The sequence below is a fragment of the Ascaphus truei genome, chromosome 7, assembly GCF_040206685.1.
Source record: "Ascaphus truei isolate aAscTru1 chromosome 7, aAscTru1.hap1, whole genome shotgun sequence".
Classification (NCBI taxonomy): domain Eukaryota; kingdom Metazoa; phylum Chordata; class Amphibia; order Anura; family Ascaphidae; genus Ascaphus; species Ascaphus truei.
This window is the reverse complement of record NC_134489.1, coordinates 17,152,811-17,179,761: the sequence shown is the minus strand read 5'-3', so window position 1 is coordinate 17,179,761 and position 26,951 is coordinate 17,152,811. Positions and strand designations below refer to the sequence as shown.

General features: G+C 53.5%; 1 protein-coding gene across 6 annotated transcripts in view; it reads left to right on the top strand.

Moving 5' to 3' along the window:
• The window catches only part of VPS8 (VPS8 subunit of CORVET complex), a 128,508-nt gene that overhangs the window by 6,046 nt on the left and 95,511 nt on the right, over positions 1–26,951 (top strand). For all 6 annotated transcript variants that reach the window (XM_075607105.1, XM_075607106.1, XM_075607104.1 and 3 more), the window contains 8 exons: positions 386–479; positions 2,037–2,069; positions 3,082–3,136; positions 5,475–5,599; positions 8,062–8,148; positions 9,432–9,499; positions 21,316–21,469; positions 22,121–22,180. In XM_075607105.1, coding sequence (XP_075463220.1) covers positions 386–479; positions 2,037–2,069; positions 3,082–3,136; positions 5,475–5,599; positions 8,062–8,148; positions 9,432–9,499; positions 21,316–21,469; positions 22,121–22,180 — 676 coding nt within the window. The remainder of the gene's footprint in view (positions 1–385; positions 480–2,036; positions 2,070–3,081; positions 3,137–5,474; positions 5,600–8,061; positions 8,149–9,431; positions 9,500–21,315; positions 21,470–22,120; positions 22,181–26,951) is intronic.

Here is a 26,951-nt window from a genome sequence, read left to right as displayed (position 1 = left end):
GGGAAAATCTCGCGCCCCACAGTTTGCGCACCCCTGCCATAGCTATGTAGTCTATGGCACAATAAATTATTTTTTTGATTCAAATCCTTGTGCCCTTGTCCATCAATCGTATTGGATGCCCGTGTATTAAGTCCGCTGCCTGTTGGCCTGTGGCTATCCGCCAGTCTGTAGTTATCTTCCCGATGATTGACAGCTGCCTGTGGCTACCCGCCAGTCTGTAGTTATCTCCCTGATGATTGACAGCTGCCTGTGGCTACCCGCCAGTCTGTACTTATCTCCCTGATGATTGACAGCTGCCTGTTGGCCTGTGGCTATCCGCCAGTCTGTACTTATCTCCCTGATGATTGACAGCTGCCTGTCTATTTACCTATTTCATGCCTCTCAGGAAGAAGAGACTCTTGGACGCCTTTTCTCGCCATGGATCTGTGATGCGCCATTCGCTGCTCAAGGGAATCTCTGCTCAGATTGTGTCGGCAGCGGTAGGTCTCTCTGTCTCTTGGGAAAAGCTTCCTCTATGGCCAGGCTAGAGCACAGACTACCCCCTTCTCTCTGCGGCTAGTCCATTCTGTCCTTATGGATTATAGGTATTTAGAGGTCATTATACTAGTTTTGGACCAGTGTGAGCGTGTGTTATAGATATTGTTGTATTTAATATTTGTAGACCTCACAGAAGATACAGTTTTATCATTCCTTAGAAACACTGATAAGTGCTAACTGTGTTTTTATAAACACTCTGTCGTTTCCCATGGGGCTGTAATTGTGTGTATCTGTACCGTGTTATCCGAGATTTAATAATCAAAAATGAATAGATGATACCGTTCTGTGGCTAACTAAATGCTTTTATTCGTGCGAGCTTTCGAGATACACTGATCTCTTCTTCCCTCGATTTTATATATATATATATATATATATATATATATATATATATATATATATATATATATATATATATATATATATATATATATATATATATATACCACCAACAATGTTTATTTATTTATAAAATGTTACCAGGAAGTAATACATTGAGATACCTCTCGTTTTCAAGTATGTCCTGGGCATAGAGTTAACATGACAAATAAAACATGGTTACAAATACAGTTACATAAGTGAACAGAGTTATACATTATATACAAGACATTGCATGCGCAGTTAGAGAAGATGTATATTATAGGCGTATGTAACAGTTACCGACCAGATTACAATGTGAGACAGCTTTAGTTTTGAAAGAACTTAGACTGGTGGTGGATGTGAGAGTCTCTGGTAGGTTGTTCCAGTTTTGGACACAGCACTTTACGAAAGTGACCATTAAATGCAATACATTATAATACAGTAAGTCAGACAAACATAGACTCGGACCATAGGAAAGGGAATCACTGATCTTGAGACCTTGCAATTTACGTGGTATGTTAGGGGGCTTGTATAGAGACAGCAGGTGAAGGAGTAAGTGCAGTAGATGGCAGTGGGGATGGGGCAGTAGCGGTGAGTCCAGGCTATTGAAATGCTTCATTCAGAAGGGGTGTTTTTGTGTTTGAATTAAAGATGGGGAGAGAAGGTGCTTGGTGCATGTGGGGTGTGAGGGAGTTCCACAAGGGCAGTGGGGGTAAAAGGTTTAGGGTGAGAGAGAGCCGTAGAGGTGGAAAGGAGGCAGTTCTGGGTAGAGCGCAGGAGACGAGCAGGGGCACAGCGAGAAACCAAAGCTGATACTGTACAGGGGAGCAGACGAGTGGAGAGATCCGGGAAGGAAAATGTTAGAAGTGATCCGGAACTACAAGAAGATACTCTGCACGGTTTATTACTCTGCTCTTTTCTCGGTCATGCATTCCTGGCCCTGCTGTCAGCGAATATAATATAATGTGTGTTCCCAGATGTCACAGAGTCGGGGAGCACATTGGCACAGTTAGCCGTTGGCCTAAAGGGATTTGTTTTGTTTTTTCCCCTATGCAACCCATTGGTTGACAGAAGGATATGTAGCTATTGTCTAGCAGGGAGGCGGTTACCCAGCTTTTACCTGTCCTCTTGTCCCCCTGCAGGATAAAGTGGATGCGGGTTTACCGACAGCAATAGTAAGTGTCCTGTCTCCTTACATTGTAACAGGATGGTTACTGTCCTCAGTCTTTAAACGTTGGCTTGGCGCACTCCTTTTCACTGTGAACCTGTGCTCACTGCACTCAGCCTTTTACCACCGGGCAGCACAGGATCAAACCCAAGGGCTTTACGGTCAGTCACGCTTGTCGTCTTCCCCACAGACTGACACAGAGGCCGAAGAAACATTGAATCCCGTTGAGTCGGCCCTTTCTAGTCGGGGAATGGTGACACGGTGACATAAACGGGAGGGACAGCTCTCCTAACACAGTGGCAGCTCAGTCTGTGTAAATGTTTTATGAACTTTAAAGCAGAATTCCTGACTGATCCCTTTATGTGTTTTGTAAATGTATTTATTTTTAAGATCTCTTCTTGCCGTTTTCAACGCTGTTTGTATTTTTATAATCCGATGCTTCGTGCAGGAGATATAAGCGGTTGAAATATTAAAGTGTCCGGGAGATTAAAATGGAGCCCTCCGCTGAGGCCATTGCAGTCTAAAGTTTACTGTGGTAACCTCAAGCTAGAGATTAGGAAAACCAAGGTTATTTAACTTTATATATATATATAATATTATTTTTTTATTATTATTATTATTATTATTTTAAAGGACGAGACATGTTCAGTGAAAAAGATACTAACATTATATGAGTTAAACTTCTCCAGGCTTCTGGGGGGGAATTGCTGCATTAACTCTTCCTTGTATTGCAGTGTTAACATTAACATCCTTATAATTCTTCCTTGCTGTTTTTTCCCTTCCTTAACATATGGACTTTGCCTTGCGATAGCACCGCACACACTGAAACCAGAACCTCCTTTTTAACCGACTTCAGATGCCCACTATCCTTTTTTTTTTGGGGCCAAAGTACCCAGAATGCAAAGCGACATATGACCTGTGCCGGAGAATCAGGATTTGTATACAATGTGATACTCCGCCTTGTGCATCTCACACACACCTTAGTGTATTAATGAACATCACTTGCATCTCCTCCTCAGGCTGTGTCGAATCTCATTGCTGTTGGCACTTCTCACGGCCTGGCCTTGATATTCGGTAAGTGTTGCAGGGTCCGAAGATCCCTTTTCTCTATAATAAAGGGCAGGTGGACCCCCCTCCCAGCCCCCTGGAGATAACCCACAGCTCCTCTAAGATGGTGCGGGGGGGCCTTGACAGTTTTGATTTGGGAAGCGAAAGTAGCACCTCGTGGAAGATTGTGCACTCCAATCGCGTCTTAACTCTTTCCAGCCTGGATACAACTGGAAGTGCACACGGTGTAAAATGTGGACATTTCGAATGGAGACGTCTTTCCTCATTAAATGTATTGTATTGGTGTTTGAAGATTGATTGAGGTCATGGTTGGAATGATGAGCTGCTGGTTATGTGCTGGCATTTTCAGGGTTAAAATCCTAAATTGGGAATTAACTCTTTTGAGTGCCATTGCTCTGCTGGCCCCTCTGACAGAGCAGCAACCCCACCTACCCAAAATGCACCCCCCGCACCGACGCCCCCCAGCTCATATTTTGTCACAGGATGGGGACTGGGAGGTCCCCGGAGCTGAACCATACTATTTTCAGTAGGGGAGGGGGGGGGGGGGGGCTGCAAAATCTCCGGCCATTAGGAAGCTGTGACATCATCGTTGGCAGCTTGCCATTGGACGCCCATTTAAATCTCGCTTTAAAAACAAGGAAGTAATACAGTACTGGTAACGTCTGTGATCCGTATCCGGGAACCGGGTGGTCCCGGAGCTGGAAATCGTGCAGTTAAACTCTGGGGGGGCCCACCGATGGTTCCAATCCCGTAAAGGTTTAGTTAGGGGGATTGCTGCTTTAAGTCCCAATAGGTGGAAAGAGCGTCTCTTGTTCCGGTTGTTCAATAACAATGTCTCACCTTTCTCTCTGCCTCTCTTCCTTACTACATGGGACTGAAAAGGCAAAGGTACGGTGAGCTGCACTGTGCATGTGCCCCCGGTCATCAGTGATGTGTGTACTGTGGGGGAATCGATCGAGCCAAACCTGCAGCACGTCAACAGAATGCTGCTAGATAACACTAAGACATAGATAAAGGTGCTAAGGCAGTGTTTCCCAACTCCAGTCCTCAGGGAACCTCAGCAGGTCAGGTCTTCAGGACATCCCTGCTCCAGCACAGGCGGCTCAGTCACAATGACTGAGCTGCTGATTGACCCACCTGTGCTGGAGCAGGGATGTCCTGTTGGGGTTCGCCTGGAGTTGGGAAACACTGATCTAGTCATAGGGGCCATTGTATGAACCTTCCACTGTTCTTCTTGGTGCGTTGTTTTTGGAGTACAAAGGGAATCATTGCTGGGATAATAGTGGATGAGATGATTCCAGGTGGAGCCAATAACCGAACCTGATAAAGCAAACCTCATTCATTTAGCCTAAATATACTGATGTTTGTGCCATGTTCCCCAAAGTGATGTCGTTTTCTGCCAGGGGGGTCTATTGATTTTTGCTTGTAACAGGTGCAGATAAAATGCACACGTTCCCAGGATGATGTATCTGTGGGGTTTTTCTCTTGGGGATAATAGAAATCTGCATGTTAAAGACGTTTAAAAGACGTCTTGGTGCATTATACTGCACACATCATTTGAGTGCAGATATTCAACCCAACCTGACGGGACAAGTTAAAGCTGCCACCCCACTTCCTACTGCCCTATGCAGGCATCTGCAACCCCCCATTTAAAAACCTATATGGCCCCATATGTAACATGGCAGCCCCCATTTAAAACCTAGCCGTTCTCTTTTTAAACATGCTAGCCCCATTTAAAACATACCTACCCCCAATCAGAACATTCGGCAGCCCCCATTTACAGGAAGACGTAATCAGCCCCCTCTTTAAACTGGTTGCCCCATTTAAAACTTGGCTGCCAAAATCTGAGGCGTCCTGCAATGACACGCAGCGATTCTGGGGCAATAACAGCCTGACGGCCAATAGTAGCCCCTCCGGAAATGTCCTGTGGGTAGCGGAGCTGAGGGTTCCTGTTCCCTGCATGCTATTACTGTAGCTTTATTTCATCTCTTCGATTCTTTAGGGGCATCTTCTTGCACTGAAGGGGTTATGGACCCATCTCAATACTGCGCTCAGGATTGTTATCATTTCACTTGTGGTGGCCTCAGTACGTGGCACTGCCAGTCTGCGGGTCACGTGTGGATCATTCCACTACAGGTTTCTGTGGCAATAGAGCAGTGGTGGCCAACTCCAGTCTTCAAGAGCCAGCAACAGCTCAGGTTTTCAGGACATCCCTGCTTCAGCACAGATGGCTCAGTCAAAGACGTGAAGTCTGCAGTTGGCCACCCCGGCAGCAGACGGTGTTCTGCTGATGTGTGTTGGCTCCCTCGCTATGTTGAAATTAACCCATTTCTCTCTTGCGCAGACACCAACCAGGCTCTGCGGCTCTGCCTGGGCAGCACAGCGTTGGGAGCGCAGTACGGAGCCATTTCTGCCCTGAGCATTAACAGCGACTGCTCCCGGCTGCTCTGTGGCTTTGCGAAGGGCCAGGTAATGCGCGCAATGCTCCTCACTATCGCCCTCAGCTCCTCCCCCCCGGCCTGCTCTCCTGTGCTCCTCACTATCGCCCTCAGCTCCTCCCCCCAGGCCTGCTCTCCTGTGCTCCTCACTATCGCCCTCAGCTCCTCCCCCCCGGCCTGCTCTCCTGTGCTCCTCACTATCACCTTCAGCTCCTCCCCCCGGCCTGCTCTCCTGTGCTCCTCACTATCGCCCTCAGCTCCTCCCCCCCGGCCTGCTCTCCTGTGCTCCTCACTATCACCTTCAGCTCCTCCCCCCCGGCCTGCTCTCCTGTGCTCCTCACTATCACCTTCAGCTCCTCCCCCCGGCCTGCTCTCCTGTGCTCCTCACTATCACCTTCAGCTCCTCCCCCCGGCCTGCTCGCCTGTGCAGCACCCGCTCTGTTTATAGCAGGGATCTTCAATGGGGTTTCCCAAGCACCGGAGCAGAATCGATTTGGGTGCAGAAGGGGCCAGCAGCTCATAGTCATTTACTTTGGGCTACATTTACAAATGATTTATATTTAAACATTTTGTAACCATTTCTAACATCTATACTAGGAGTGGCCAACTCCAGTCCTGCAGGGCCACCAACAGGTCAGGTTTTAAGGATATCCCTGCCTCTGTAACCACCCCCCCCCCCCCCCCCCCAAAAAAAAAATCTCGCACCCCTTCTCTACATCTCCCCTAGAAAATGAGCTGGAAGCCCATGATGTGGTCACTAGGTCCTGATGCCCCAGCAGTGCCAGACGCCATAAAGTGGCGGCTACATTATGGGGCATCCAAAGTCTTCATCAGTTGGTGTGAAGTGACCATAGACAACGGGCTCTATGTATCATACCAAAGAGCAGCAATTCTGGGGCAAAAAACCCAGCACAAGACGCATCAAAGAAAAAAATCCTGTTGGTTTTCAGTGGGACTTTTTTCTTGGATGCATACGGTGTAGTTATTTTGCCCCAGAGTTGCTCCACTTTTGCCTTGATGCATAAGCCCATAAGAGTGAAAGGGCATCTTGGGCTAGGTTTGGCCAGCGGGCCACCGGTTGAAGATCCCTGGTTTAAAGTATAAAGTGCCCTACTTCTTAATAGTGCATGGCCAAAGTGGCTCCCAACCAGTGCCACTGTGGGGCCACTATCGTGGGCAGGTGACCATATGGGCATGTAAATAATGACGCGATGTAAGAACAGAGTGGGGCTCACCATTACCTTGTAGACGTAGAGTAGACAAGACCAGTCAATACAATGATTCCAACCACTCATTCCATTATACTCCGTTGGATTTTCATATGGTTCTAATCCTGATCATTAATTCCCCCGGGTCATTATTGCGAGTGTTATTTATTTAATGTCTCCCTTTTTGAATAATGAAAGGCAGAGGAGACCCATATTTACTAAACCGTCACCTGCCATAAGACCGGTTCTGGGGCGGGAAGACACACATTGACCTTACGGTCCTCCAGCACCAGAAGGGGTCTTCTAGCTTACCAGAATGTGCAGATAAACTCTCTACCCCGGAGATGCCAGCATCAGTACCCAGACCTGTGTCCTCCTGTTTGGAGGGAGGGTGCAGTAGGAATGGGGGGCTTCACTGCTCTTATATTGATGGCTGCCAAGATCTCCAGAAATGTACCGGTGGGCACACCACCCCCGAGGTGCCTGCATCGGCACCTCGTCATGAAGTACAGTGCATATGAAGGGTGATGGAGGACGCAAATTGTTCTCATTGGTCAGTCCTGCAGTGTAATAGCTTCACTTAATGTCAGTGACCTCTCATTCTGTTGGGTCTTCTGGCTGAAACTGGGGCAAAACCAGCGCAAATTTCACCAGAATTATGTAAGGAATAAAAAAAAACCCCAAGTGTGAATAGGGGTTTGGAAAAGGAATACAAAGGATTTGCTTTCTGTGCTGTTTGTGAACAGTTCTGCAGACGGGAGACTTTAATAGTAACCCGTTTAATGCCAAAGGAGCTGCAACGTATTGACTTGTGCAACCTCTCCCTCTCTCTTTATCTCTCTCTTTATCTCTCTCTCTCTCTCCCTCTCTTTATCTCTCTCTCTCTCTCTCTATCTCTCTCTTTATCTCTCTCTCTCCCTCCCTCTCTCTCCCTCTCTCTTTATCTCTATCTCTCTTTCTCTTTATCGCTCTCTCTCTCTCTTTATCGCTCTCTCTCTCTTTATCCCTCTCTCTCTTTATCTCTATCTCTCTTTATACTCTCACTCTTTATCTTTCTCTCTTTATCTCTCTCTCTATCTCTTTATCTCTCTCTATCGCTCTCTCTTTATCCCTCTCTCTTTATCCCTCTCTCTCTTTATCCCTCTCTCTTTATCCCTCTCTCTCTCTCTCTCTCTCTCTCTCTCTCTCTCTTTATCCCTCTCTCTCTTTATCTCTCTCTCTTTATCCCTCTCTCTTTATCCCTCTCTCTCTCTTTATCCCTCTCTCTCTCTTTATCCCTCTCCAGATCACCATGTGGGACTTGGCTGGCGGGAAACTCTTAAGATCCATAACAGATGCTCACCCTCCTGGAACGGCCATTTTGCACATCAAGGTAATGTCCCCCCATTAACCCACGCAGTGCTGGCACGCATCACTCCAACCAAGTTGGGAAACAAAAGAAGTGGGGCTGACCTCAGAAGTGGGAGACTTGGACTTGTGCGTCCAGCATGAGTTTGCCCAGGCAAAGCCCCCTCCCCTCTCCTTAACTTTATTGGCTCTGATAAGGACAGGGGCGGAGATATAAAGGTAAAAGAAAGATTTGATAAACACTCCCTCCATGAAGCCTCAAAAAGTGGAAATGATGCTTTGTTTCCAAAGAAACAAAAGCTTTGGTTACATTTTCCTAAACCAATAAAATAGTTCCATTCTTTACACAATGGTCAGATACCCAGGATTGGACACTGCGACACGGTCACCCCTCCCAACACGGTCACCCCTCCCAACACGGCGACCCCTCCCAACACGGTCACCCCTCCCAACACGGCGACCCCTCCCAACACGGTCACCCCTCCCAACACGGTGACCCCTCCCAACACGTTCACCCCTCCCAACACGGTGACCCCTCCCAACACGGTCACCCCTCCCAACACGGTGACCCCTCCCAACACGGCGACCCCTCCCAACACGGCCACCCCTCCCAACACGGTCACCCCTCCCAACACGGTCACCCCTCCCAACACGGTCACCCCTCCCAACACGGTCACCCCTCCCAACACGGTCACCCCTCCCAACACGGTCACCCCTCCCAACACGGTCACCCCTCCCAACACGGTCACCCCTCCCAACACGGTCACCCCTCCCAACACGGTCACCCCTCCCAACACGGTCACCCCTCCCAACACGGTCACCCCTCCCAACACGGTCACCCCTCCCAACACGGTCACCCCTCCCAACACGGTCACCCCTCCCAACACGGTCACCCCTCCCAACACGGTCACCCCTCCCAACACGGTCACCCCTCCCAACACGGTCACCCCTCCCAACACGGTCACCCCTCCCAACACGGTCACCCCTCCCAACACGGTCACCCCTCCCAACACGGTCACCCCTCCCAACACGGTCACCCCTCCCAACACGGTCACCCCTCCCAACACGGTCACCCCTCCCAACACGGTCACCCCTCCCAAAACGGCGACCTTTCCCAACACGGCGACCCCTCCCAACACGGCGACCCCTCCCAACACGGCGACCCCTCCCAGCACGGCGACCCCTCCCAGCACGGCGACCCCTCCCAACACGGCGACCCCTCCCAACACGGCGACCCCTCCCAACACGGTGACCCCTCCCAACACTCAAGGTGTCAGATTGTGCCGCTCACCTCTTACCCTTCCTCAGTTCACAGATGACCCGACTCTCGCCATCTGCAATGACAGCGGGGGCTCCGTGTTCGAGCTGACCTTCAAGTAAGTTCACATCTGTAAAGGGAACTTGAACCCACATCTCTAGCACGTGGATGTAAAAGGACATTGGTCCCAAAGAGATGTGACACCGGGTGTCACACCAGGCTGTCCCACCTCGGAGACGGCGCTGTTCCGAGAGTGGCACGAGGGTCGGCGGGCAAGTTTGGCCTGTGTGACTACCAGATAACCATAAACGGGAAGAGTAGAGGCTCCGCGGATGGGGTGTGACGCTCCTTGACAAAGGCTGCTGTGACAGCCGAAACGTTGGCCACTTTATTTGGCTTCAATAAATGATTGCATTTATAAAATCCGTGGAGCCTCTACTCTTGCTTTTTTGTTTATCCTGCACCTGGGATAGCAGCGGGCCTTCCCTGTGTCTCCTGTACCTGGGATAGCAGCGGGACTTCCCTGTGTATCCTGTACCTGGGATTGCAGCGGGCCTTCCCTGTGTATCCTGTACCTGGGATAGCAGCGGGACTTCCCTGTGTATCCTGTACCTGGGATTGCAGCGGGCCTTCCCTGTGTATCCTGTACCTGGGATTGCAGCGGGCCTTCCCTGTGTATCCTGTACCTGGGATAGCAGCGGGCCTTCCCTGTGTATCCTGTACCTGGGATAGCAGCGGGCCTTCCTTGTGTATCCTATACCTGGGATTGCAGCGGGCCTTCCCTGTGTCTCCTGTACCTGGGATTGCAGCGGGCCTTCCCTGTGTATCCTGTACCTGGGATTGCAGTGGGCCTTCCCTGTGCCTCCTGTACCTGGGATAGCAGCGGGCCTTCCCTGTATCTCCTGTACCTGGGATTGCAGCGGGCCTTCCCTGTGTCTCCTGTACCTGGATTGCAGCGGGTCTTCCCTGTGTATCCTGTACCTGGGATAGCAGCGGGCCTTCCCTGTGTCTCCTGTACCTGGGATAGCAGCGGGGCCTTCCCTGTGTATCCTGTACCTGGGATAGCAGCGGGCCTTCCCTGTGTATCCTGTACCTGGGATAGCAGCGGGCCTTCCCTGTGTCTCCTGTACCTGGGATAGCAGCGGGCCTTCCCTGTGTATCCTGTACCTGGGATAGCAGCGGGCCTTCCCTGTGTCTCCTGTACCTGGGATTGCAGCGGGCCTTCCCTGTGTATCCTGTACCTGGGATTGCAGCGGGCCTTCCCTGTGTATCCTGTACCTGGATTGCAGCGGGCCTTCCTTGTGTATCCTGTACCTGGGATAGCAGCGGGCCTTCCCTGTATCTCCTGTACCTGGGATAGCAGCGGGCCTTTCCTGAATATCCTGTACCTGGGATAGCAGCGGGCCTTTCCTGAGTATCCTGTACCTGGGATAGCAGCGGGCCTTTCCTGAATATCCTGTACCTGGGATAGCAGCGGGCCTTCACTGTGTATCCTGTACCTGGATTGCAGCGGGCCTTCCCCGTGTATCCTGTACCTGGGATTGCAGCGGGCCTTCCCCGTGTATCCTGTACCTGGGATTGCAGCGGGCCTTCCCTGTGTATCCTGTACCTGGGATAGCTGCGGGCCTTCCCTGTGTATCCTGTACCTGGGATAGCTGCGGGCCTTCCCTGTGTATCCTGTACCTGGGATTGCAGCGGGGCCTTCCCTGTGTATCCTGTACCTGGGATAGCAGCGAGCCTTCCCTGTGTATCCTGTACATGGGATAGCAGCGGGCCTTCCCTGTGTATCCTGTACCTGGGATTGCAGCGGGCCTTCCCTGTGTATCCTGTACCTGGGATTGCAGCGGGCCTTCCCTGTGTATCCTGTACATGGGATAGCAGCGGGCCTTCCCTGTGTATCCTGTACCTGGGATTGCAGCGGGCCTTCCCTGTGTATCCTGTACCTGGGATTGCAGCGGGCCTTCCCTGTGTATCCTGTACCTGGGATAGCAGCGAGCCTTCCCTGTGTATCCTGTACATGGGATAGCAGCGGGCCTTCCCTGTGTATCCTGTACCTGGGATAGTAGTTGGCCTTCCCTGTGTATCCTGTACCTGGGATAGCAGCGGGCCTTCCCTGTGTCTCCTGTACCTGGGATTGCAGCGGGCCTTCCCTGTGTATCCTGTACCTGGGATTGCAGCGGGCCTTCCCTGTGTATCCTGTACCTGGGATTGCAGCGGGCCTTCCCTGTGTATCCTGTACCTGGGATAGCAGCGGGCCTTCCCTGTGTATCCTGTACCTGGGATTGCAGCGGGCCTTCCCTGTGTCTCCTGTACCTGGGATAGCAGCGGGCCTTCCCTGTGTATCCTGTACCTGGGATAGCAGCGGGCCTTCCCTGTGTATCCTGTACCTGGGATTGCAGGGGGCCTTCCCTTTGTATCCTGTACCTGGGATTGCAGCGGGCCTTCCCTGTGTGTCCTGTACCTGGGATAGCAGCGGGCCTTCCCTGTGTGTCCTGTACCTGGGATTGCAGCGGGCCTTCCCTGTGTATCCTGTACCTGGATTGCAGCGGGCCTTCCCTGTGTATCCTGTACCTGGGATTGCAGCGGGCCTTCCCTGTGTATCCTGTACCTGGGATAGCAGCGGGCCTTTCCTGAATATCCTGTACCTGGGATAGCAGCGGGCCTTCCCTGTGTATCCTGTACCTGGGATAGTAGTTGGCCTTCCCTGAGTATCCTGTACCTGGGATAGCAGCGGGCCTTCCCTGTGTCTCCTGTACCTGGGATTGCAGCGGGCCTTCCCTGTGTATCCTGTACCTGGGATAGCAGCGGGCCTTCCCTGTGCCTCCTGTACCTGGGATAGCAGCGGGCCTTCCCTGTGTATCCTGTACCTGGGATTGCAGCGGGCCTTCCCTGTGTATCCTGTACCTGGGATTGCAGCGGGCCTTCCCTGTGTGTCCTGTACCTGGGATTGCAGCAGGCCTTCCCTGTGTATCCTGTACCTGGGATAGCAGCGGGCCTTCCCTGTGTATCCTGTACCTGGGATAGCAGCGGGCCTTCCCTGTGTGTCCTGTACCTGGGATTGCAGCGGGCCTTCCCTGTGTATCCTGTACCTGGGATAGCAGCGGGCCTTCCCTGTGTATCCTGTACCTGGGATAGCAGCGGGCCTTCCCTGTGTATCCTGTACCTGGGATTGCAGCGGGCCTTCCCCGTGTATCCTGTACCTGGGATAGCAGCGGGCCTTCCCTGTGTCTCCTGTACCTGGGATAGCAGCGGGCCTTCCCTGTGTGTCCTGTACCTGGGATTGCAGCGGGCCTTCCCTGTGTATCCTGTACCTGGGATTGCAGCGGGCCTTCCCTGTGTATCCTGTACCTGGGATAGCAGCGGGCCTTTCCTGAGTATCCTGTACCTGGGATAGCAGCGGGCCTTCCCTGTGTATCCTGTACCTGGGATTGCAGCGGCCCTTCCCTGTGTATCCTGTACCTGGGATTGAAGCGGGCCTTCCCTGTGTATCCTGTACCTGGGATAGCAGCGGGCCTTCCCTGTGTATCCTGTACCTGGGATTGCAGCGGGCCTTCCCCGTGTATCCTGTACCTGGGATAGCAGCGGGCCTTCCCTGTGTCTCCTGTACCTGGGATAGCAGCGGGCCTTCCCTGTGTGTCCTGTACCTGGGATTGCAGCGGGCCTTCCCTGTGTATCCTGTACCTGGGATTGCAGCGGGCCTTCCCTGTGTATCCTGTACCTGGGATAGCAGCGGGCCTTTCCTGAGTATCCTGTACCTGGGATAGCAGCGGGCCTTCCCTGTGTATCCTGTACCTGGGATTGCAGCGGGCCTTCCCTGTGTATCCTGTACCTGGGATAGCAGCGGGCCTTCCCTGTGTATCCTGTACCTGGGATAGCAGCGGGCCTTCCCTGTGTATCCTGTACCTGGGATAGCAGCGGGCCTTCCCTGTGTATCCTGTACCTGGGATAGCAGCGGGCCTTCCCTGTGTATCCTGTACCTGGGATAGCAGCGGGCCTTCCCTGTGTATCCTGTACCTGGGATAGCAGCGGGCCTTCCCTGTGTATCCTGTACCTGGGATAGCAGCGGGCCTTCCCTGTGTATCCTGTACCTGGGATAGCAGCGGGCCTTCCCTGTGTATCCTGTACCTGGGATAGCAGCGCGCCTTCCCTGTGTATCCTGTACCTGGGATAGCAGCGGGCCTTCCCTGTGTATCCTGTACCTGGGATTGCAGCGGGCCTTCCCTGTGTATCCTGTACCTGGGATAGCAGCGGGCCTTCCCTGTGTATCCTGTACCTGGGATTGCAGCGGGCCTTCCCTGTGTATCCTGTACCTGGGATTGAAGCGTGCCTTCCCTGTGTATCCTGTACCTGGGATAGCAGCGGGCCTTCCCTGTGTATCCTGTACCTGGGATTGAAGCGTGCCTTCCCTGTGTATCCTGTACCTGGGATAGCAGCGGGCCTTCCCTGTGTATCCTGTACCTGGGATTGCAGCGGGCCTTCCCTGTGTATCCTGTACCTGGGATTGCAGCGGGCCTTCCCTGTGTATCCTGTACCTGGGATAGCAGCGGGCCTTCCCTGTGTATCCTGTACCTGGGATAGCAGCGGGCCTTCCCTGTGTATCCTGTACCTGGGATAGCAGCGGGCCTTCCCTGTGTATCCTGTACCTGGGATAGCAGCGAGCCTTCCCTGAGTATCCTGTACCTGGGATTGCAGTGGGCCTTCCCTGTGTATCCTGTACCTGGGATTGCAGCGGGCCTTCCCTGTGTATCCTGTACCTGGGATTGCAGCGGGCCTTCCCTGTATCTCCTGTACCTGGGATTGCAGCGGGCCTTCCCTGTGTATCCTGTACCTGGGATAGCAGCGGGCCTTCCCTGTGTCTCCTGTACCTGGGATAGCAGCGGGCCTTCCCTGTGTGTCCTGTACCTGGGATTGCAGCGGGCCTTCCCTGTGTATCCTGTACCTGGGATTGCAGCGGGCCTTCCCTGTGTATCCTGTACCTGGGATTGCAGCGGGCCTTCCCTGTGTATCCTGTACCTGGGATTGCAGCGGGCCTTCCCTGTGTATCCTGTACCTGGGATAGCAGCGGGCCTTCCCTGTGTATCCTGTACCTGGGATAGCAGCGGGCCTTCCCTGTGTATCCTGTACCTGGGATAGCAGCGGGCCTTCCCTGTGTATCCTGTACCTGGGATAGCAGCGGGCCTTTCCTGAATATCCTGTACCTGGGATTGCAGCGGGCCTTCCCTGTGTATCCTGTACATGGGATAGCAGCGGGCCTTCCCTGTGTCTCCTGTACCTGGGATAGCAGCGGGCCTTCCCTGTGTATCCTGTACCTGGGATAGCAGCGGGCCTTCCCTGAGTATCCTGTACCTGGGATAGCAGCGGGCCTTTCCTGAATATCCTGTACCTGGGATTGCAGCGGGCCTTCCCTGTGTATCCTGTACATGGGATAGCAGCGGGCCTTCCCTGTGTCTCCTGTACCTGGGATAGCAGCGGGCCTTCCCTGTGTATCCTGTACATGGGATAGCAGCGGGCCTTCCCTGTGTTTCCTGTACCTGGGATAGCAGCGGGTCTTCTCTGTGTATCCTGTACCTGGGATAGCAGCGGGCCTTCCCTGTGTATCCTGTACCTGGGATTGCAGCGGGCCTTCCCTGTGCCTCCTGTACCTGGGATTGCAGCGGGGCCTTCCCTGTGCATCCTGTACCTGGGATTGCAGCGGGCCTTCCCTGTGCATCCTGTACCTGGGATAGCAGCGGAGCCTTCCCTGTGTGTCCTGTACCTGGGATTGCAGCGGGCCTTCCCTGTGCCTCCTGTACCTGGGATTGCAGCGGGCCTTCCCTGTATCTCCTGTACCTGGGATTGCAGCGGACCTTCCCTGTGTCTCCTGTACCTGGGATTGCAGCGGCCCTTCCCTGTGTATCCTGTACCTGGGATTGAAGCGTGCCTTCCCTGAGTATCCTGTACCTGGGATTGCAGCGGGCCTTCCCTGTGTATCCTGTACCTGGGATAGCAGCGGGCCTTCCCTGTGTATCCTGTACCTGGGATTGCAGCAGGCCTTCCCTGTGTATCCTGTACCTGGGATTGCAGCGGGCCTTCCCTGTGTATCCTGTACCTGGGATTACAGCGGCCCTTCCCTGTGTATCCTGTACCTGGGATAGCAGCGGGCCTTCCCTGTGTATCCTGTACCTGGGATTGCAGCAGGCCTTCCCTGTGTATCCTGTACCTGGGATAGCAGCGGGCCTTCCCTGTGTATCCTGTACCTGGGATTACAGCGGCCCTTCCCTGAGTATCCTGTACCTGGGATTGCAGCGGGCCTTCCCTGTGTATCCTGTACCTGGGATTGCAGCGGGCCTTCCCTGTGTATCCTGTACCTGGGATAGTAGTTGGCCTTCCCTGTGTATCCTGTACCTGGGATTGCAGCGGGCCTTCCCTGTGTATCCTGTACCTGGGATAGCAGCGGGCCTTTCCTGAATATCCTGTACCTGGGATTGCAGCGGGCCTTCCCTGTGCATCCTGTACCTGGGATTGCAGCGGGCCTTCCCTGTGTATCCTGTACCTGGGATTGCAGCGGGCCTTCCCTGTGTATCCTGTACCTGGGATTGCAGCGGGCCTTCCCTGTGTATCCTGTACCTGGGATAGCAGCGGGCCTTTCCTGAATATCCTGTACCTGGGATTGCAGCGGGCCTTCCCTGTGCATCCTGTACCTGGGATAGCAGCGGGCCTTCCCTGTGTATCCTGTACCTGGGATTGCAGCGGGCCTTCCCTGTGTATCCCGTACCTGGGATTGCAGCGGCCCTTCCCTGTGTATCCTGTACCTGGGATAGTAGTTGGCCTTCCCTGTGTATCCTGTACCTGGGATAGCAGCGGGCCTTCCCTGTGTGTCCTGTACCTGGGATTGCAGCGGGCCTTCCCTGTGTATCCTGTACCTGGGATAGCAGCGGGCATTCCCTGTGTATCCTCTACCTGGGATAGCAGCGGGCCTTCCCTGTGTATCCTGTACCTGGGATAGCAGCGGGCCTTCCCTGTGTATCCTGTACCTGGGATAGCAGCGGGCCTTCCCTGTGTATCCCGTACCTGGGATTGCAGCGGGCCTTCCCTGTGTATCCTGTACCTGGGATTGCAGCGGGCCTTCCCTGTGTATCCTGTACCTGGGATAGCAGCGGGCCTTCCCTGTGTCTCCTGTACCTGGGATTGCAGCGGGCCTTCCCTGTGTATCCTGTACCTGGGATTGCAGCGGGCCTTCCCTGTGCCTCCTGTACCTGGGATTGCAGCGGGCCTTCCCTGTGCCTCCTGTACCTGGGATTGCAGCGGGCCTTCCCTGTGTATCCTGTACCTGGGATAGCAGCGGGGCCTTCCCTGTGTATCCTGTACGTGGGATAGCAGCGGGGCCTTCCCTGTGTCTCCTGTACCTGGGATTGCAGCGGGGCCTTCCCTGTGTATCCTGTACCTGGGATAGCAGCGGGGCCTTCCCTGTGTATCCTGTACGTGGGATAGCAGCGGGGCCTTCCCTGTGTATCCTGTACCTGGGATAGCAGCGGGCCTTCACTGTGTCTCCTGTACCTGGGATTGCAGCGGGCCTTCCCTGTGCCTCCTGTACCTGGGATTGCAGCGGGCCTTCCCTGTATATCCTGTACCTGGGATAGCAGCGGGCCTTCCCTGTGTCTCCTGTACCTGGGATTGCAGCGGGCCTTCCCTGTGTGTCCTGTACCTGGGATTGCAGCGGGCCTTCCCTGTGTATCCTGTACCTGGGATAGCAGCGGGCCTTCCCTGTGCATCCTGTACCTGGGATAGCAGCGGGCCTTCCCTGTGTATCCTGTACCTGGGATAGCAGCGGGCCTTCCCTGTGTCTCCTGTACCTGGGATTGCAGCGGGCCTTCCCTGTGTATCCTGTACCTGGGATTGCAGCGGGCCTTCCCTGTGTATCCTGTACCTGGGATAGCAGCGGGCCTTCCCTGTGTCTCCTGTACCTGGGATAGCAGCGGGCCTTCCCTGTGTCTCCTGTACCTGGGATTGCAGCGGGCCTTCCCTGTGTATCCTGTACCTGAGATTGAAGCGGACCTTCCCTGTGTCTCCTGTACCTGGGATTGAAGCGGGCCTTCCCTGTGTATCCTGTACCTGGGATAGCAGCGGGCCTTCCCTGTGTATCCTGTACCTGGGATAGCAGCGGGCCTTCCCTGTGTATCCTGTACCTGGGATTGCAGCGGGCCTTCCCTGTGTATCCTGTACCTGGGATAGCAGCGGGCCTTCCCTGTGTCTCCTGTACCTGGGATTGCAGCGGGCCTTCCCTGTGTATCCTGTACCTGGGATAGCAGCGGGCCTTCCCTGTGTATCCTGTACCTGGGATTGCAGCGGGCCTTCCCTGTGTATCCTGTACCTGGGATTGCAGCGGGCCTTCCCTGTGTATCCTGTATCTGGATTGCAGCGGGCCTTCCCTGTGTATCCTGTACCTGGGATTGCAGCGGGCCTTCCCTGTGTATCCTGTACCTGGGATTGCAGCGGGCCTTCCCTGTGTGTCCTGTACCTGGGATAGCAGCGGGCCTTCCCTGTGTATCCTGTACCTGGGATTGCAGTGGGCCTTCCCTGTGTATCCTGTACCTGGATTGCAGCGGGCCTTCCCTGTGTATCCTGTACCTGGGATAGCAGCGGACCTTCCCTGTGTCTCCTGTACCTGGGATTGCAGCGGGCCTTCCCTGTGTATCCTGTACCTGGGATAGCAGCGGGCCTTCCCTGTGTATCCTGTACCTGGGATTGCAGCGGGCCTTCCCCGTGTATCCTGTACCTGGGATAGCAGCGGGCCTTCCCCGTGTATCCTGTACCTGGATTGCAGCGGGCCTTCCCTGTGTCTCCTGTACCTGGATTGCAGCGGAGCCTTCCCTGTGTCTCCTGTACCTGGGATAGCAGCGGGCCTTCCCTGTGTGTCCTGTACCTGGGATTGCAGCGGGCCTTCCCTGTGTATCCTGTACCTGGGATAGCAGCGGGCCTTTCCTGAGTATCCTGTACCTGGGATAGCAGCGGGCCTTCCCTGTGTATCCTGTACCTGGGATTGCAGCGGGCCTTCCCTGTGTATCCTGTACCTGGGATAGCAGCGGGCCTTCCCTGTGTCTCCTGTACCTGGGATAGCAGCGGGCCTTCCCTGTGTGTCCTGTACCTGGGATTGCAGCGGGCCTTCCCTGTGTATCCTGTACCTGGGATAGCAGCGGGCCTTCCCTGTGTATCCTGTACCTGGGATTGCAGCGGGCCTTCCCTGTGTATCCTGTACCTGGGATAGCAGCGGGCCTTCCCTGTGTATCCTGTACCTGGGATAGCAGCGGGCCTTCCCTGTGTATCCTGTACCTGGGATAGCAGCGGGCCTTCCCTGTGTATCCTGTACCTGGGATTGCAGCGGGCCTTCCCTGTGTATCCTGTACCTGGATTGCAGCGGGCCTTCCCTGAGTATCCTGTACCTGGGATAGCTGCGGGCCTTCCCTGTGTATCCTGTACCTGGGATTGCAGCGGGCCTTCCCTGTGTATCCTGTACCTGGGATTGCAGCGGGCCTTCCCTGTGTATCCTGTACCTGGGATAGCAGCGGGCCTTCCCTGTGTATCCTGTACCTGGGATAGCAGCGGGCCTTCCCTGTGTATCCTGTACCTGGGATAGCAGCGGGCCTTCCCTGTGTCTCCTGTTCCTGGGATTGCAGCGGGCCTTCCCTTTGTATCCTGTACCTGGGATAGCAGCGGGCCTTCCCTGTGTATCCTGTACCTGGGATAGCAGCGGGCCTTTCCTGAATATCCTGTACCTGGGATTGCAGTGGGCCTTCCCTGTGTATCCTGTACCTGGGATAGCAGCGGGCCTTCCCTGTGTATCCTGTACCTGGGATTGCAGCGGGCCTTCCCTGTGTGTCCTGTACCTGGGATTGCAGCGGGCCTTCCCTGTGTATCCTGTACCTGGGATAGCAGCGGGCCTTCCCTGTGTATCCTGTACCTGGGATTGCAGCGGGCCTTCCCTGTGTATCCTGTACCTGGATTGCAGCGGGCCTTCCCTGTGTCTCCTGTACCTGGGATAGCAGCGGGCCTTCCCTGTGTATCCTGTACCTGGGATAGCAGCGGGGCCTTCCCTGTGTATCCTGTACCTGGGATAGCAGCGGGGCCTTCCCTGTGTATCCTGTACCTGGGATAGCAGCGGGGCCTTCCCTGTGTATCCTGTACCTGGATTGCAGCGGGCCTTCCCTGTGTCTCCTGTACCTGGGATAGCAGCGGGCCTTCCCTGTGTATCCTGTACCTGGGATTGCAGCGGGCCTTCCCTGTGTATCCTGTACCTGGGATTGCAGCGGGCCTTCCCTGTGTATCCTGTACCTGGGATAGCAGCGGGCCTTCCCCGTGTATCCTGTACCTGGGATAGCAGCGGGCCTTCCCTGTGTATCCTGTACCTGGGATAGCAGCGGGCCTTCCCTGTGTCTCCTGTACCTGGGATAGCAGCGGGCCTTCCCTGTGTATCCTGTACCTGGGATAGCAGCGGGCCTTCCCTGTGTATCCTGTACCTGGGATAGCAGCGGGCCTTCCCTGTGTATCCTGTACCTGGGATAGCAGCGGGCCTTCCCTGTGTGTCCTGTACCTGGGATTGCAGCGGGCCTTCCCTGTGTATCCTGTACCTGGGATAGCAGCGGGCCTTCCCTGTGTATCCTGTACCTGGGATAGCAGCGGGCCTTCCCTGTGTATCCTGTACCTGGGATAGCAGCGGGCCTTCCCTGTGTATCCTGTACCTGGGATTGCAGCGGGCCTTCCCTGTGAATCCTGTACCTGGGATAGCAGCGGGCCTTCCCTGTATCTCCTGTACCTGGGATTGCAGCGGGGCCTTCCCTGTGTGTCCTGTACATGGGATAGCAGCGGGCCTTCCCTGTGTGTCCTGTACATGGGATAGCAGCGGGCCTTCCCTGTGTATCCTGTACCTGGGATTGCAGCGGGCCTTCCCTTATCGAGTTAGAGAGGTGCCGGTGTCCGTATCTTATATTTATTTTGATTATTGGTGTGCAGCATTTTCCAGCCCTCACTGTGTGACAGCACACCACTCTGAGCCACTTTTAATAAACTTCCTGTTCACTGTAATCCTCTATCACAGAGGTAGGCAACATGATATACCTTGGAAGACCGCCTGCGCGCCCCTTATTTTGTGTGTGTATGACGTTGCAGCTGTAGATTGGAGGTTCCCCCCGCCCCCTCCAGTCCCCTCCTTTAATGCTGATGCGCTGGTGAACACTGCCCCACTCCTCTCCTTACACTGGGAACTAGTGATGAGCACAGTCATTAAGCAGCGGGAAGAAGCTATAATCCACACCAGCAACATCTCCACTCCCTCTGCACTGGGGACAGTGAGAGCGGGCTTCTGGGGTGGCCGGCGGTTGGGGGCCGCAGGTGAGCAGCCTCGTAGGCAGCCAGTTGCCCATCAGTGCTCTAGCTACATCTAGGCACACAAGGCTACATGAGATTATGCTGAGCGATGCTAGAGAGTGCGAGCAAGATATAAGTAGGGAGAAGCAGCCAATAGGACAGGGGCGGAGCTGAGGCACGACACCAGCGGAAGCCGTGATAGGCACAGGAGACAAGTGGCCATCTGGTTACTTGCCGCGCAGCTGGGTAGCGGTGCACATCGTCACGTGAGCGCGCCGCTGACACGTGATGTGCGGTGCATCCGAGTCAACTCTAGGACAGCTGCGCGCGAGTGGGGGTGCGCGCACGGGCTGGTGCCAAAACGGAGGGCTAAGTAGCAGCAGGTAAGTAGGGTACACGTCGCAGAGGACGTGTTTCCCGATTCCTTACAGTAAAGACCCATTACAGGTCATCCAACTGAACTTGGACCTATCTATCGTGTGTTGGTGCCTCTCTGTAATAGAAAAGCCCGGTGTAATAATAAAGATTAATATAAAAAGATGGGATCTTGGAGGTGAGTGGAGCTGGTGAATTCTTCTTGTGCTTTTGACGCAGGCGGGTGATGGGAGTGCGGACCTGCGAGTCCAGGTGTCTATTCAGCGGCTCCAAGGGAGAAGTTTGCTGCATCGAGCCCCTGCACGCCAAGGCTGAGCTCCGGGATCACCCCATCACTCAGTACTCTTTGCTGGCCATGGCATCACTAACCAAGGTACCACCACCCTGGCAAGACGGGCAGCATTAATTACCCACTCGGCGGGGGTCTGAATTTAGTTTGGTTGTAAGGCACTGTGCTTCTATTTTTGTTACCTTGATGCATGCTACTGTAGAGCTGTGGTGGGTATCTCTGTTTAACCCCTTCAGTGCCACATCACAAGGCCTGGCACTTCAAGGGCACCTTGACGTACTAGCTAGGCCATGGGCATTTTGCAGGGAGTTTTGGGAGGGGGAGGTAACGTTCTGCGCTCCTGGAGACCCCTCCTCTTCCGTTCAGTCATCGGTGGCGTCCTGCTATCCAATGGGCTTGAGTGATGTCTTCTAGCATAGCATTGCTTAGTACATTTTACCCAAAGTGAGCCCCAGTTGCCAATGGGTGACATGATTACTACTAGATCTGTACTGTGCTTTGGATATGCGCGCTATATATAATAACATCATGCATTATTAATTCTGCTCATCGTTGCCATATTGGGTAGTACTAGTACGTCCGCCCTCCTTTCGGGATGTATATGATGAGATGGATGGGATATATACGGAGTTGCGCGGCTCGCTGCAGCAGTGCGGTGCTCAGTGGGGCGGCCCCTCTCCGGTACATTTACGGGAGCGAGCGCTGGGTGATGCTGAGTTTCTGTCTGTCCTGCAGATCCTGGTGATCGGGTTGAAGCCTTCGCTGAAAGTATGGATGACCTTTCCATATGGACGGGTAGGTGGCGCCTTAATTCTGCTACTGCTGCGATTCACAGCCTCTGTGCAGTGGGGTTCCTTAAATCTATAGGACTACTGAACACCACTGTTCTACCGCACGTCACAAGCGGCACGTCCAATACAACCAAACACAACGTACCCCAAATGCTGCAGCAAAGATGCAACGATTCATCAGAGTAGTGTTTATCCACTAGGGTGACGGGGAACTATAGTTTGCAGTGATCCTCTGCTAAGGGTGCCACGGCCCCAGGGGAAAATGTGGGAGGAGAGTGTGGTGGCTGTGTGTGTGTGTGGGGGGGGGGGGGGAGAGAGTGTGGTGGCTGTATGTGTGTGTGTGTGTGTGTGGGGAGGAGAGTGTGGGGGCTGTGTGTGTGTGTGGGGGGGGGGGGAGAGTGTGGTGGCTGTATGTGTGTGGGGAGGAGAGTGTGGGGGCTGTGTGTGTGTGTGGGGGGGGGGGAGGAGAGTGTGGTGGCTGTATGTGTGTGGGGAGGAGAGTGTGGGGGCTGTGTGTGTGTGTGGGGGGGGGGAGGAGAGTGTGGTGGCTGTGTGTGTGTGTGGGGAGGAGAGTGTGATGGCTGTGTGTGTGTGTGGGGGGAGGAGAGTGTGGTGGCTGTGTGTGTGTGTGTGGGGGGGAAGGAGAGTGTGGTGGCTGTGTGTGTGTGTGGGGAGGAGAGTGTGGTGGCTGTGTGTGTGTGTGGGGGGAGGAGAGTGTGGTGGCTGTGTGTGTGTGGGGAGGAGAGTGTGGTGGCTGTGTGTGTGTGTGGGGAGGAGAGTGTGATGGCTGTGTGTGTGTGTGGGGGGAGGAGAGTGTGGTGGCTGTGTGTGTGTGTGTGTGTGTGTGTGTGTGGGAAGTAGAGTGTGGTGGCTGTGTGTGTGTGTGGGGGGAGGAGAGTGTGGTGGCTGTGTGTGTGTGGGGAGGAGAGTGTGATGGCTGTGTGTGTGGGGAGGAGAGTGTGATGGCTGTGTGTGTGTGTGTGGGGAGGAGAGTGTGATGGCTGTGTGTGTGGGGAGGAGAGTGTGATGGCTGTGTGTGTGTGTGTGGGGGGAGGAGAGTGTGATGGCTGTGTGTGTGGGGAGGAGAGTGTGATGGCTGTGTGTGTGTGTGTGGGGGGAGGAGAGTGTGATGGCTGTGTGTGTGGGGAGGAGAGTGTGATGGCTGTGTGTGTGTGTGTGGGGGGAGGAGAGTGTGATGGCTGTGTGTGTGTGGGGAGGAGAGTGTGATGGCTGTGGGTGTGTGGGGAGGAGAGTGTGATGGCTGTGTGTGTGTGTGTTTGGGGAGGAGAGTGTGATGACTGTGTGTGTGTGTGTTTGGGGAGGAGAGTGTGATGACTGTGTGTGTGTGTGGAGAGAGGAGAGTGTGATGGCTTTGGGGGAAGTAGGTTAGTGCTTTGTGTAGGGTGTAAGTAAGAGGAGATTGGATGGCCATTTAAATCCCCTTTAAAAACCAGGAGGTAATGCCTGTAACTTCACCAGTAAGAATCTCAGGAACTGGGGGTCCTCGCAGCTGAAAATAATGCGGTCCAGCCATGGAGGATCCCCTCCCAAAAATGGCGGTGTAGGTTGGATTTCTCCCTTAACCAATGAAGGTCCCAGCAATGCATGGCAGGGCTTTCCAGCAGTGAGCAGGTTAATCGGCTGCACCCATGCCCGCAGCACGCTGCTGATATTTATACCTGACCTTATAAGTGTGCCTTTCATTTCCAGTTAATAGGCGACGTGTCCCCCTCTGCCACCTCTCGCTCAGCATTAATATATATGCGAGGGGCGAGTAACGAGCACAGATCTGCCGGGGGGAGGGGGGACGGAGCGTTAATGAATGTAAAGTTCTCACTGTGTATTGCAGCGTAGATCACAGAGAGATTAATACACAGGACTACGGGGTCCGGTCTGTATTGTACGAGGACGGCGGCTTTGGGGTTTTATCTACCGAAGCCTCCTGGCTGCAGAACTGGGGCCAAACCGGTGGGGGAAAACGCACCTGATTTAGCGGAGAAAAGGAACCGTGTAGGGTTTCCTTCAATAAATCCGGTGCGTTTGTTCCAGTTTTGCAGCCTGGAAGCTTGAAAAAATCCCACTGTAATACGGGGAAAAAATCTAATATCATTAGAGATTGCTGCATAACACGCAGCTAAATGGGAAAAGGAGTCCCTGTGCCGAAGAGCTTATGATCTAACTGGTGTACGTGGAGACATACAGAGACGAGAGGTGCACATTTTATAGGGCGAGGTCAGGGGTCTGCTACGTCTCAAGGAAGAAGAGACGTTTTATTAAATAGAAAATCTCCAAAATATTCCGAGAGCCCGCAATACATGTATGATTATTCCACCCCACAACACATGTATGATTATTCCACCCCACAACACATGTATGATTATTCCACCCCACAACACATGTATGATTATTCCACCCCACAACACATGTATGATTATTCCACCCCACAACACATGTATGATTATTCCACCCCACAACACATGTATGATTATTCCACCCCACAACACATGTATGATTATTCCACCCCACAACACATGTATGATTATTCCACCCCACAACACATGTATGATTATTCCACCCCACAACACATGTATGATTATTCCACCCCACAACACATGTATGATTATTCCACCCCACAACACATGTATGATTATTCCACCCCACAACACATGTATGATTTATTCCACCCCACAACACATGTATGATTATTCCACCCCACAACACATGTATGATTATTCCACCCCACAACACATGTATGATTATTCCACCCCACAACACATGTATGATTATTCCACCCCACAACACATGTATGATTATTCCACCCACAACACATGTATGATTATTCCACCCCACAACACATGTATGATTATTCCACCCCACAACACATGTATGATTATTCCACCCCACAACACATGTATGATTATTCCACCCCACAACACATGTATGATTATTCCACCCCACAACACATGTATGATTTATTCCACCCCACAACACATGTATGATTATTCCACCCCACAACACATGTATGATTATTCCACCCCACAACACATGTATGATTATTCCACCCCACAACACATGTATGATTATTCCACCCCACAACACATGTATGATTATTCCACCCCACAACACATGTATATACGGTACACACACTAATAGGTGTATATACTGAATATGCATTAACATACAATAAAATATGTGGGGGAACAAAATGCATCTCACACTAATAAGTCCCTTCATTTTGTGTTTTTCATAGTTTTTCTGTACAGAACAATGTCATTTACAAATACACAATACATACACACTCACTACCCTCCCTTCCCCCCCCCCCAAAAAAACCTATACGATGCCCCCCCAAATACACACACACACGCACTCTACCCCCGCAAATACACACACACACACACTCTACCCCCGCAAATACACACACACACACACTCTACCCCCCTCAAGTACACACACTTTACCTCCCCAAATACATACATACATAATATAAATACACACATACACACACACTCTACCCCCCTCAAGTACACACACTTTACCTCCCCTAAATACATACATACATAATATAAATACACACACACAAACACACACACACACACACACTCTACCCCCCCCAAGTACACACACTTTACCTCCCCCAAATACATACATACATACATAATATAAATACACACCACAAACACACACACACACACACACACACACACACACACACACACACACACACACACACACACACACACACACACACACTCTACCCCCCCTCAAGTACACACACTTTACCTCCCCCAAATACATACATACATAATATAAATACACACACACAAACACACACACACACACTCTACCCCCCTCAAGTACACACACTTTACCTCCCCTAAATACATACATACATAATATAAATACACACACACACACACACACAAACACACACTTGCATTGGGCCTCTCTCCCTCACTGTCCTGCCGGCGCCGGTCGGGCCTCTTGTTGCCGCTGGACCCGGCGTCTCCCAGCTGCTTGCCTGCCTCTCTCCTGTACTGTCCCACGCCGGGCTCTGTGACGACGGCTTGCGCCGGAAGTCGTGATGTGTACTTCCGGCTCACCAGCTGGAGAGCCCGGCGTGGGACAGTACAGGAGAGAGGCAGGCAAGCAGCTGGGAGACGCCGGGTTCAGCGGCAACAAGAGGCCCGACCTGCGCCGGCCAGGCCCACCGCCATTATAGTGAGGGAGAGAGACAGCAGCCGGGGGGTCGGTAATCTGCAGAGAGCCGCAAGTATGAGCGGAAAGAGACGCATGTGGCTCCGGAGCCGCAGGTTGCCACCCCCGGGCAAGGTTAACAGGGTAAATACTTATACAGATGTTTTTTACCGTCGTTAACGTGAAGTAACGCACAAAATAACGTATGTATGCATATCTTTATTTATACGCCACCTATGTACACGGCGCTTCACAGCACATAATAATATAATAATATAACACATAATGGGAATTAAATTAAAGACATTCAAGTAGCATTAGGAAAAGCCGCCCTGCCCCGAAGAGCTTACAGTCCAAATGGGGAGAGTTTACAGAGAGCGTAGGAGGGTAAGTGCGTCAGCAAGGGGCCACGGTCATATATATATATATCCGTTGTTTTCAATAGCGCTACTTTTAAAGAACGCGTCATCGTTAACACAGCACCATAGTGTCTGCTACATCTGTATGGGGTTATGGGGGTCACACGATGAAAATGCTTTGTTGTAAACGGTCACAAGGGAGCAAAGTTCCCCTAGTCC